The 13,176-nt window shown below is 44.0% G+C and overlaps 1 protein-coding gene across 1 annotated transcript in view; it reads left to right on the forward strand.

Annotated features, from left to right (window-relative positions):
- Positions 1 to 13,176, forward strand: part of LOC119854499 (deleted in malignant brain tumors 1 protein-like) — an 89,319-nt gene that overhangs the window by 12,551 nt on the left and 63,592 nt on the right. The window contains exons 3-7 of the mRNA XM_043514025.1: positions 5,098 to 5,412; positions 5,865 to 6,182; positions 9,192 to 9,509; positions 9,964 to 10,278; positions 12,629 to 12,943. Of these exons, the coding sequence (XP_043369960.1) occupies positions 5,098 to 5,412; positions 5,865 to 6,182; positions 9,192 to 9,509; positions 9,964 to 10,278; positions 12,629 to 12,943 (1,581 nt within the window). The remainder of the gene's footprint in view (positions 1 to 5,097; positions 5,413 to 5,864; positions 6,183 to 9,191; positions 9,510 to 9,963; positions 10,279 to 12,628; positions 12,944 to 13,176) is intronic.

Consider the following 13,176-nt stretch of genomic DNA (forward strand, 5'->3'; position numbering starts at 1 on the left):
GGGCTGTATAAGTAGGGGCATTGCCAGCAGATCGAGGGATGTGATTGTTCCTGTCTATTCGGCATTGGTGAGGCCTCATCTGGAGTACTGTGTCCAGTTTTGGCCCCACACTACAAGAAGGATGTGGAAAAATTGGAAAGAGTCCAGCGGAGTGCAACAAAAATGATTAGGGGACTGGAGCACATGACTTATAAGGAGAGGCTGAGGGAACTGGGATTGTTTAGTATGCAGAAGAGAAGAATGAAGGGGGATTTGATAGCTGCTTTCAGCTACCTGAAAGGGGGTTCCAAAGAGGATGGATCTAGACTGTTCTCAGCAGTAGCAGATGACAGAACAAGGAGTGATGGTCTCAAGTTGCATTGGGGAGGTTTAGGTTGGATATTAGGAAAATCTTTTTCACTAGGAGGGTGGTGAAGCACTGGAATGCGTTACCTAGGGATGTGGTGGAATCTCCTTCCTTTGAGGTTTTTAAGGTTAGGCTTGACAAAGCCCTGGCTGGGATGATTTAGTTGGGGATTGGTCCTGCTTTGAGCAGGGGGTTGGACTAGATGACCTCCTGGGGTCCCTTCCGACCCTGATATTCTATGATCTCCATGAAGCTCTCCTCGAGGTACTCTGAAAGCCTTTGCAGAAGGTTTCTGGGGAAGGCTGCCTTATTCCGTCCTCCACGGTAGGACACTTTACCGTGCCAAGCCAGTAGTCTGGAATCATCGCAGCACAAAGCATAGTAGCAAAGGGTCCTGGCTTTTGGCCACATTCCTGCAGCATACACTCCTTATCTTGCAAAAAGAAAAGGAGTACCCGTGGCACCTTAGAGACTAACAAATTTATTAGAGCATAAGCTTTCGTGAGCTACAGCTCACTTCATCGGATGCATTTTATCTTGCTGTCTTAACCTCAGGAGACTGATATTGCTCATAGAATCATAGAATCATAGAATATCAGGGTTGGAAGGGACCCCAGAAGGTCATCTAGTCCAACCCCCTGCTCAAAGCAGGACCAAGTCCCAGTTAAATCATCCCAGCCAGGGCTTTGTCAAGCCTGACCTTAAAAACCTCTAAGGAAGGAGATTCTACCACCTCCCTAGGTAACGCATTCCAGTGTTTCACCACCCTCTTAGTGAAAAAGTTTTTCCTAATATCCAATCTAAACCTCCCCCATTGCAACTTGAGACCATTACTCCTCGTTCTGTCATCTGCTACCATTGAGAAAAGTCTAGAGCCATCCTCTTTGAAACCCCCTTTCAGGTAGCTGAAAGCAGCTATCAAATCCCCCCTCATTCTTCTCTTCTGCAGACTAAACAATCCCAGTGGTCACCTAGTTGAAATAGGGGAAGTTTAATAAGGGAAGAGTAATTCCCTCTGTGTGCTGATCCCCAATACATTATGACCCCAGGTATGCTGGGCTGTTTGCACTTGGCTAAAAGGGATCACCCTGGAGAACAGCCAAGCTATGTGTGGGGATGGGGGGCATGCCGACAGTGCATGTTGTGCACATCCATCCCAAAACCGCAGCCCCTCCTCTTCAACTGCAAACACAAGCGGCATTGGTTGCTATAGGGAAGGAGGGCTCTGCAGTTTGCAACCATTCCCACTTGTTATCAATGCTAAAGCAAAAAACCCCACCTACCCTTTTGCTTACCATGGCTGCCTGGAAATCAAATTCTGTTGTCCAGCCACGTGTGTTGTGTCACCATACTGGTAGGTGCTCAATTTAAAAGGCAAAATGTGACCTAGTACCTAAAACAGATGTGCTGTCTGCTGTGAAGCGCTTCATTCATTGTAAAAGATTCTCCCTTTTGTTCTCAACAACGTATCTTCACAATGTATCTTCTGTAAAGTCTACCCTTGCTCTTTCCCCCCTGCAGCTGAAAATGTGTCTATACTCTCCGCATCAACTCTGTCCCTGAGGTTATCGCAGATTAGAAGGCAAAAAAAACTGCACTTGCGATGACATGTTTGCAGAGCTCATGCAGTCCTCCCACACCGATAGGGCACAGCTGACTGCGTGGAGGCACTCAGTGACAGAGGCCAGGAAAGCAAACAGTGAGCGTGATTGGAACACGTGGGAGGAGATGCTGAGGCTAATGGGGGAGCAAAGAGACATGATGAGGTGTCTGGTGGAGCTGCAGGAAAGGCAGCTACACTACAGAGCCCCGCTGCAGCCATTGTTGAACTACCTACCCTCCTCACCAAGTTCAGTATCCTCCTCACCCGGACGTCCAAGAACGTGGGGGAGGCTCTGGGCACCCTATCACTCAACTCCAGGGGAGGGTGGGATGATTCTAGCAGCAGAAGGCTGTCATTCAAACAGCTTTGATTTGTCTATGTGGCTACAATAAGCTGTGTGACCTTGTCTTTGCCTTCTTCCCCGCCATGTTATCAGACCCTTTGTACACCCGGGCTTCCTTTACTATTCAGCGGTGCCTATGATCTCAGGTTTTTTTATGAACTTTATTATGAGCTGTGGTCAAAGCAGGGATTGGTTTACAGGGAAGTACATTCAGCGAAGGGGGTGGCTTTGCATCAATGGCAAACACACATATCACAAAAGTGCCTGAAAAAACCCCTGGTTTTCAAAGCCCCTCTGATGAACAGCACGCCTTGATGTGCTCTTCTAATTGCCTTGGTATCTGGCTGCTCAAAATTGGCCACCAGGTGATCTGTCTCAACCCCCCATTCTGCCAGAAATGCCTCCTCCTTACTCTCACAGATATAGATTCATAGATACTAAGGTCAGAAGGGACCAGTCTGATCATCTAGTCTGACCTCCTGCACAGCGCAGGCCACAGAATCTCACCCACCTACTCCTATGAAAAACCTCACCTATGTCTGAGCTATTGAAGTCCTCAAATCATGGTTTAAAGACTTCAAGGTGCAGAGAATCCTCCCTCAAGTGACCCGTGCCCCATGCTACAGAAGAAGACAAAAAGCCTCGAGGGCCTCTTCCAATCTGCCCTGGAGGAAAATTCCTTCCCGACCCCAAATATGGCGATCAACTAAACCCTGAGCATATGGGCAGAATTCACCAGCCAGGTACTACAGAAAATTCTTTCCTGGGTAACTCAGATCCCACCCATCTAATATCCCATCTCAGGGGATTAGGCCTATTTATCATGAATATTTAAAGATCAATTAATTACCAAAATCATGTTATCCCATCATACCATCTCCTCCATAAACTTATCGAGTTTAATCTTAAAGCCAGATAGATCTTTTCCCCCCACTGCTTCCCTTGGAAGGCTATATTATGGATATTTTGGAGCACACAGCAAGCAGCAATAACAATGGGAATATTGCTTTCGCTGAGGTCTAACCTACTCAGTAAACTGTGCCAGCGTCCCTTTAGAAGGCCAAAGGCACATTCTACCACCATTCTGCACTTGCTCAGTCTATAGTTGAACTGCTCCTTACTACAGTCCAGGCAGCCTGTGTAAGGCTTCATGAGCCATGGGAGCAAGGGGTAGGCTGGGTCCCCAAGGATAACTATTGGCAGAAAATACTTTCTTGCAGCTTTCCGAAGAGACCAGAGTGCCTAAAGATACGCGCGTCATGCACCTTTCCCGACCATCCCACGCTGATGTCGGTGAAATGGCCCATGTGATCCACCAGTGCTGCAGCATCATTGAGAAGTACCCCTTGTGGTTTATGTACTGTCTGGCAAGGTGGTCCGGTGACAAGATAGGGATATGTGTTCCGTCTATCGTCCTACCACAGTTAGAGAACCCCATTGCAGCAAAGACATCCACTATGCCCTGCACATTTCCCAGAGTCACTAACCTTGTTAGCAGAAGGTCAGTGACTGCGCTGGCTACTTGGATCACAGCAGCCCCCACAGTAGATTTGCCCACTCTGAATTGATTCCTGACAGACCAGTAGCTGTCAGGCGTTGCAAGTTCCACAGGGCTGTCGCCACACGCTTTTCAACTGTCAGGACCAGTCTCATCATGGTATTCCTGCACTTCCGGGTGGGGGAAAGCAAGTCACAATCTTCCATGAAAGTGGCCTTACGCATGCAGAAGTTTCACAGCCACTGGTCATCGTCCCACAGCCGCAATACTATGTGGTCCCACCAGTCTGTGCTTGTTTCCCGAGCCCAGAATTTGTGTTCCACTGTATCACTGGCATGATATGCCAGTTGCCACATCCCATGCCTTCAGGCACATCTGTCTGCATGTCCTCCTCACAGTCTTCCTCGCGCTGGCGGCTCCTTGCTAGGCTTTGCATGTAGTGCAGGATAATGCAGAAGTGCTCGCAAAGCAGTGTACAGCGGAGCGGGATCCATGCATGCCAAGCTCTGGCATCTGCATGGATAACCCAAGGAAAAAGGCATGAATTGATTGTTTGCCGTTGCTTTCAAGAGGGAAGGAGGGATGCGAGACAGACGACATGTATCCAAAATCATCTGCAACCATGTTTTTGCCCCATCAGGCATTGGGAGCTTAACCCAGAATTCCAATGGACAGTGGGGACTGTGGATAGCTACCCACAGTGCACCACTCTGTGAGTTGATGCTAGTCATGGTATTGAGGATGCACTTCCCCGACCTAATGCACTTAGTGGGGACATGCACCATTGATTTTATAAAAATCGGTTGCTAAAGATCATCTTCTATAAAATCGACCTAATTTCATAGTGTAGACATGCCCATAGGTGCCTAAAGTTAGTCTCCTAAATCCATATTAACACATCTAAGTAAGAGTATTTATTTGAGTACCTAAATATAAATTTATAAGTCAAAATTTAGGTGCTTATATCTGAAAAGCCTGACCTGTGTGTTTCAAGCATAACCTGATTTTAAAAATGTTTGTGCATAGTGTCTGTGTGTGAATTCAAAGTGAAGAATGCACGGTAATAAAACAGTAATTAACAAAAATAATGTATTAGTTTAAAAACACTGGTAACAACTGTGTTTTTTAAATGATGTTGTCTAACTCTGCATTTTAAGCATATAAGACACTGCATCATTGAAACATACTCACAGTGTTATCTTATGGTTTCCCGTGAAAATATTTGAAAGTAATATTTCTCCAGATCAAGGTGTATAAGATGCTGCAGAATGTCAGTGTCTCACTTGCTGGCTTTATTGATTCTCTAGGCCATATTAAGTCCCAGCTGATTGGAGGGGACAGTATCTGCTCAGGACGTGTTGAGATAGAACATGGAGAAACATGGGTTACAGTCTGTGACGCTGACTTCGATCTCAAAGCTGCCAATGTTATCTGTAGTGAATTAAACTGTGGAGCAGTGGTATCTGTCCTGGGAGGAGCTCACTTTAAAGAAGGAGATGGGCCAATCTGGAATGAAACACTTCAGTGTGCAGGGAATGAGTCACAACTCTTCTATTGTCCCAGGGTATCACATTTGAATGAGACATGCTCACATGCAAATGATGTCAGCATTTTGTGCTCAGGTAAGAATTAAAGTGATGACTCTAAAATACTAGAGATGGTTGTTCTAGACTCATGGTATAACAATAAAATGTCTTTACTGCAGGGAGCTCAGATTACTGGGTTGGTATTCAATTGTTTCAAACAAAAAATACCAAAACATTTGTTGTGACAATAAAAGAATAAGCCCCCTTCTTGCCCCAGTTTAATTTTCTTCAAATATTTGTTATTCAAAGAGATCCTATCTCCAAGATCATGCAAGGATTAAGTAAGGAGCAGTGATCCTGTGTAAATAATAATCATGTAATTTACAGAGTGTATCATAAGGCATATGCCCAAGGGAAACAAATGAAAGATACATGGGAAACTTTAATTCTGGAATTTACTTTGCATTTCTCTCTCTCAAATTAATATAATGATGGATGTGTGGCTCATTGCTCTCTCCAGTAACCCCACAATGTGTCTCTTTTTGAAGGAGCTACTGATAAGCTGAGGCTGGTGGATGGAGGCAGCCCCTGTGCTGGGAAAGTAGAGGTTAAACATCAGGATCAGTGGGGGATGGTGTGTGATGGTTTCTGGGAAATGAAAGATGCTGAAGTTGTTTGTAGGCAGCTGGGATGTGGATCTGCTGTTAGTGTCCATGATCAAGCTCATTTTGGGTCCAGTTCTGGGCCAATTTGGCTGGATGAAGTTGCCTGTGATGGTGCTGAGTCATCTCTCTTGGAGTGCAAACACAGAGGATGGGGTGTGCATAGCTGTGATCATCATACGCCTGCTGGAGTCACCTGTTCAGGTAAGAAATCCAGCCTTAAAGGTAAAATCCTTCTGAGAGAAAAGGGAATTAATCTACAGTGTCACATTCCTCTGACCCTATTGAGAAATAAAAATAGAAACCTGTAATTCTTATTAACCTTACTGGACACTGTGGAAACAATTGTGTAATTCAGTCCTCAGTCACTTGTAAACAATTTTCACTATTCCAGCTGTGTTTCAATTTTTATACACCTCCCATTTTAAAGCAATTTTACAGTTCATTTTCTTAATTCCAGTCAGTGGCAGAGGGGAATCATAGCCCACCAGGAGTTCCAGGGCCGTGATGCAGGTGCTTGAGGCCTCTTTGTTGGACAGTTTGCTGTCCTGAGCATTGCTTGTCACTGGTTCTCCTCTCTCTGCCCAGGAGACCTGCCGCCTGTCACTGTTCTCTGTCCCTTGTGAATCTGGGGCAGGGGCAGGGGCAGGAGGAGGGATGCAGGCACTTAGAAGAGTTACAGGGAGGGAGGAGGCGGCTGGTGGAAGAGGCGCCCACAGCTGTATGCACGTTATGGTCAGTGTGTAACATTTTTACAGGTTTCAGAGTAGCAGCCGTGTTAGTCTGTATTCGCAAAAAGAAAAGGAGTACTTGTGGCACCTTAGAATGCATCCGATGAAGTGAGCTGTAGCTCACGAAAGCTTATGCTCTAATAAATTTGTTAGTCTCTAAGGTGCCACAAGTACTCCTTTTCTTAGTGTGTAACATTGGCAGCAGTCAGGAAAAGCAGTCAGGCTGCCCCACTGCCCACTCAGGTTTGGCCCCGTTGGCCTTCTATCCTGGTGGGGGCAGCAGGGCCAAACCTGAGTGGGCACACTGGGCAGTAGGCTGGCCAGCACTGATCCTCCTCACCATTGCTATTGGGCAGCTCCAGCACTAGAACTGCCTCCCTGGGGTCTGCCCAGCCTTGACCAGCATCCAACTGCCTATGTCCCTTCTCAGGGATAGGAAGTGACACTGCACCTGGATGGGCCAGGTTAGAAGGTCGGGGATGAGCGTTCAATGGGCGAAGCGATGGGGCTAACAACTGCAGTGGGCATGGCTCCAAAGGGCGAGACAGTGCATGCTGTGGGAAATTTCTGGGGGTGCCCTGGTTGGTTACTCTCACTCCTCCACTTCCCACTCTCTAGAGCAATAATCATATTCCTTCCTCGTGATAGGATAATGGTGGAGATAAAAAAGCAGAATACAAGAGCTGGCTGCTCTCCCTCTTCTGGGCATCTGTATCACATCATTCCTTCAATGGGCTTCCTACTTCTGGGGTTCCCATCTCCCCCTGCTTATATTCTCTTTACCTTTTAAGGTCCCTCTGTTTCCACCTCTGCAACATCACCCCTCACTCTGCTAATCCTAATGTTCCCTTGTCCCTCTCCACTTCTCTTGGTCTCCTAAGTTCTCTGACCCTCTCTCCCTTCCATATGTTTCTTCTCCTATTTGCCCATTCCCGCAAGGTCCCGAGTCCCGATTGGAATGCGCAGTGGTGAGGGGGCAGGGACAGACATGGGGAGGAGGGTGGCTATGCATAAGCAGGGAGTTATAACTACTAGACACAGGGCTAGATTTTAAATGAATTGGGGTGACTAAAGAAGAAGACAGGCACCTACTGGAATTTTCAGAAGTGCCTAGGGACCAAACTTCCATTGAAATCACTTCCCACCATTTCCACCAGTTCCTGTCTCCCATTTCTTTCCCCCTCCCACTTCTGGCTATGATCTCCTTCCTCTGCTCCTCCTCATGTCTACCTCCACATTACTCACCCTCTACATTCTAAGTTAAGCTGCTTTCCCCTTCTTGCTGCCTGGGGGCAAGCAGGGGGCAAGAAGAGAGACATCTCCCTCCCAGCTCTGGTGCTTAGACCACCTCAACCTGGAACAGCAATTGAAGGGAAAATCCTACTAAGCCCCTGCAGCCCTGGGATGGTGCATGCTCAGTCCGGTCACATATAGGAGCTGTGAGGGACTGGAGTATGCTCAGTACTCAGTATGGAATCTTCAGAGAATTTAGCAACTGAACTCTAACAGGTCTCTGCAGAGCATGTGTGAATTGCAGTTATTCAAAGGTACCTAACTTGGCCAGATTTGTGCAGGTTTTAATGAAAAAAACAAAAGTCATATCCCTGACACCAGAGTGACCTCCCTTCGAAATTGCAAGTCCCTGCTCCAGTGTAAGGAAGGACCAGAGCTTATCAATAAAATGTTATAAGCAATTCACCACTTGGGGAAAACAACATAGTTTTGTCTAATCTCATTCTTGTGAACAGCTCAACTGTCTTTAAAAACAAAAACAAACCAAAACAAGGCATATGCTTGAGATGGACAATCTCAGTGCAACTTGTGAAAGTTTGGCAACGTTGCCAAACAGTGTAAAGCAGGATTTTAAAATGGGAAGCGGCAGGAAATCTTAACTATAAGCATTACTGCTTGCAGGCTTAATGGATGTGTAAACTCTGCGTAATTTATGTGCCCATTTCTGTCTTTGTTTACATACAGTGTGTGTGTGTGTGTGAATGCATATGCAAGACTTAGCAGAATGTAACAACTTTTAAAAATCCTTATGATCATCTATTAATAATCATTGTTCTTCTCTCTTCCTATTCTCTTCCTCATGGTTTTCAGTACCATTCCTTGCATCTTTGTCTATATTTTAAATTGGAAGCAATGCTGGCAAGAAACTGTAATTTTTATGTGAGAGAATGATGTCTAGCATGCTTTGGAGCACTCATTGAATAAGTAATAATTATACAATATTTTTAAAACATTGATAACATCCTTTTCTAAATGGCAGTAGCAGATTGTGATTTAATGTAATGTTAATTATGATAATAGATCCAATGCGTATGTTTTAATGATGTAGCTATATCCTTAGATTGTACAGGACCAAATTTTATTCCTTTATTCATGCTGAATTGCATATTACTCCACAACTAGTTGTATTGAAATTAACATTATAATACATATTGTACATTGTTATAATATTCTCACTGAATATTTCCAGGTCATATTACACCCCAACTTGCTGGAGGGGACAGTGTCTGTTCAGGACGTGTTGAAGTAAGACATGGAGAAGAAACATGGTCTACAGTCTGCGATTCAAACTTCAGTCTCAATACTGCCAGCGTTATCTGCAACCAGCTAAACTGTGGAACAGCCATATCTATCCTCGGAGGAGCTCAGTTTGGAGAAGGAAATGGGACAGTCTGGAATGAAACATTCCAGTGTGTAGGGAATGAATCCCATCTTGTGTACTGTCCCAGAACATCATATGTGAATCAGACATGCGGTCCTGCTCATGTTGTCAACATCATATGCTCACGTAAGACTTCAAAAGGATGACGCTAAAATACCAGTGATATATTCTAGTCTACTGTGTGCTGTATCTCTTGAAGTAGAAAAAAAGACAGGACTTAGCTACAGTGAATGCAAAGGTGTTTGTTTATTTAGGACACTGAAAACAGGCCTTATGGTTGCCCGGCTATATAAACTGCAAACTTGGAACACAAACTGTGCTGCACAGTGATGTTACAAAGAAACTCCCTAAATCCTAGGTCAGATTAAACAATTATGGAAAGTATTGTGGACTACATTAATAAATATACTAGTAAAATGTCCTTATTCTGAATGGAACTTGGATTGCTGGGCTAGTATAAATTTGTTCTAAAACACAAACACAGACATTTTGATGGTATAAAGGAATAAAATTTCCTCATAATACTTGATAATGAATAGCTCAAAGGGTCCCCCTCTAAACTCTTCTCCCTTCTTCCCAGGGCACACAGGGTTCCGGCTGGTGAACGGCAGCAAAGAGTGCTCGGGGAGAGTGGAGATCCAGGTGCATGGTGCCTGGGGAGCCCTGTGTGACTCACATTGGGACTTATCCATTGCCAACGCCCTTTGCAATCAGCTTGACTGTGGATTCGCCATATTGGCTTCGGGTGAAGGATATTTTGGGGAAGAAAATGGCTCTGACTGGACAGACTCACTTCACTATAACAGTTCTGAACACCATTTGGGTCACGGCCCTGTTACCACGTTGGAGGCGTCTCAGTGCCCACATGATAATAATGCCAGTGTGATTTGTTCAGGTAGGTGTAGGAGAAATGCAGGATTAATGACACCTACCCCTCAGTGTGTGACTCTGCTTCTAGTACAGGAGGACCTCTGGGCACGGAGAGAGGAATAGTAGTCTAGATTCTAAATCAAGCTGTAAAAGGAGCAAACACAGCAGGCACATTGGGGGCACAACTGAGCCTTTATCTTCAAATTTTGCCCAGCATCCTTGTTGCCTTTTTATTTTTATTTTTTTCTTCCTTTTAAAAAATAGGCATCACAATCGTCACTTACTAGGCTTTGAGAACAGTTGCTGTTCAAGGATAGGGCATAAAGTTGTCATTAATTCCACTATTTCACACTTCACTTCCTCCAGAATCCATGAGTGCCATTCATCTGGATTTGAGTCTTATTTGTCCACATGTGGAAATAAATGGAAACTTTGAAACACAAGCAGGTCCTTTTCTTATGACAGTAAATTGGGTACTAACCCTTCTGATTTAGTAGCTTATACTGGTAATTCATATGTATAGACTATATCAAATCTAATATACAGTAGTTAGTTCTAGACCCCTATTCAGAAAAGCACTTCAATCCCATTGAAGTCATTGAGACTTGAACATATTTTAAAGGGCTTACATGAATCAGACCTATACTGTTTCCACTCCAGAGCATAGGTAGAGTCCTGCAAATCCACAGATATACGCTTTATATCCACATGGATCACAGATCGATGTAGATCCAAATTTTGTATCTGTGCAGGGCTCTAAGCATAGGACACTCTCTCTGAATAGCTGAAACTTTTAATGAACATAACTGGTGTGTGGAGTAAGATGAGAGTCCCCTTTTATGGTATGTTGGTCAGAGTCCTGGATGGTCTGTGGAACATTAAGTGTCAAGATGCAGAAAGTTTACAACCAAAGCTAGATTTTTGTCAAGACAAAAATTCAAAAGTCATAATTTTAGTTTAAAAACATAAGGAGTCATGACATACTCTGACATCATTTGTGATACAAAACTCAAAAAAAAATCAGCTAGTCTTTGTTTTACATGAATCAATGTTTGACATCAAGAAATAATAGTTTTAAACTATGGGTTGACTATTGGTAAGTCCTTAGTGCACTACACTGATCCAAAGCCCAGTGAACTCAATGGAAACACTCCCATTGACATCAATAGAATTTCCATCATGCTCCCAGAGAAAATATGAAAAAGACTGTCATAAAAATAAAGGGAAGGGTAACCACCTTTCTGTATACAGTGCTATAAAATCCCTCCTGGCCAGAGGTAAAACCCTTTCACCTGTAAAGGGTTAAGAAGCTAAGATAACCTTGCTGGCACCTGACCAAAATGACCAATGAGGAGACACGATCCTTTCAAATCGGGATGGGGGGGGGAACAAAGGGTCCGTCTGTCTGTGTAATGCTTTTGCCAGGAACAGATCAGGAACACAGTCTCAGAACTTCTGTTAGTTAGTAAGTAATCTAGCAGAAATGCGTTAGATTTCCTTTTGTTTAATGGCTGGTAAAATAAGCTGTGCTGGGTGGAATGTATATTCCTGTTTTTGTGTCTGTTTGTAACTTAAGGTTTTGCCTAGAGGGATTCTCTATGTTTTGAATCTGATTACCCTGTAAGGTATTTACCATCCTGATTTTACAGAGGTGATTCTTTTACCTTTTCTTGAATTAAAATTCTTCTTTTAAGAACCTGATTGATTTTTCATTTTTCTTAAGATCCAAGGGTTTGGGACTGTGTTCACCTGCACAAATTGGTGAGGATTTTTATCAAGCCTTCCCCAGGAAAGGGGGTGTAGGGCTTGGAGGGATATTTTGGGGGAAGACATATCCAAGTGGGCTCTTTCCCTGTTCTTTGTTTAACACATTTGGTGGTGGCAGCATATGGTTCAAGGACAAGGCAAAGTTTGTACCTTGGGAAAGTTTTTAACCTAAGCTGGTAAGAATAAGCTTAGGGGGTCTTTCATGCAGGTTCCCACATCTGTACTATAGAGTTCAGAGTGGGGAAGGAATCTTGACAAAGCCCATAGAAGGTAAAAAGCAGGCTGCTAAGAATGACAAAGAACATGATTTTTTTTGTGCAAAAAACCTAAAACCTTGTCACAGAACTCATACCATGGCAAACATTCTGACTCACTTTAACCCTCTTAAGTCTGAATAAGGAATGAGCTCTGTTTGGGTTGAGTATAAAGTTCATAGGAGATAAGACCATCTGACAACTTTCAACATCTCCACATCTGAAACAGCACAGTCTGGAATTGCTGAGTATGACAGTATCATTTGTTTATGTGTTTTTATTTCTGGAATCTCACAAACCTGGTTTTGTTCAATAGGAATATGACATTTTAACAACTGGGATTTATTCCTACAGGAAACAGACAGATCAGACTAGTGAATGGATCAGATCATTGTGCCGGGAGAGTGGAGATTTATTATGATGGCACCTGGGGGACAGTCTGTGATGATTCCTGGGACCTGTCAGACTCCAATGTTATTTGTAAAGAACTGGGATGTGGACATGCCATCACTGCAACTATCTCTGCACATTATGGGGAAGGATCTGAGCAGATCTGGCTGGATGATGTGAACTGCTCTGGGAATGAATCCAGTCTCTGGGAATGTCCATTTGGTGGATGGGGTTTGCATAACTGCAGACACAATGAAGATGCAGGAGTTGTCTGTTCAGGTCTGTTCTGTGAATGCTCTACTAAGCCCATTTAATTGGGAAATAATATATGAGGTAAAAAGAAAAGGAGTACTTGTGGCACCTTAGAGACTAACAAATTTATTAGAGCATAAGCTTTCGTGAGCTACAGCTCACTTCATCGGATGCATTTGGTGCATTTTCCACCAAATGCATCCGATGAAGTGAGCAGTAGCTCACGAAAGCTTATGCTCTAATAAATTTGTTAGTCTCTA

Source organism: Dermochelys coriacea, chromosome 4 (genome assembly GCF_009764565.3).
Source record: "Dermochelys coriacea isolate rDerCor1 chromosome 4, rDerCor1.pri.v4, whole genome shotgun sequence".
Taxonomy (NCBI): Eukaryota; Metazoa; Chordata; order Testudines; family Dermochelyidae; genus Dermochelys; species Dermochelys coriacea.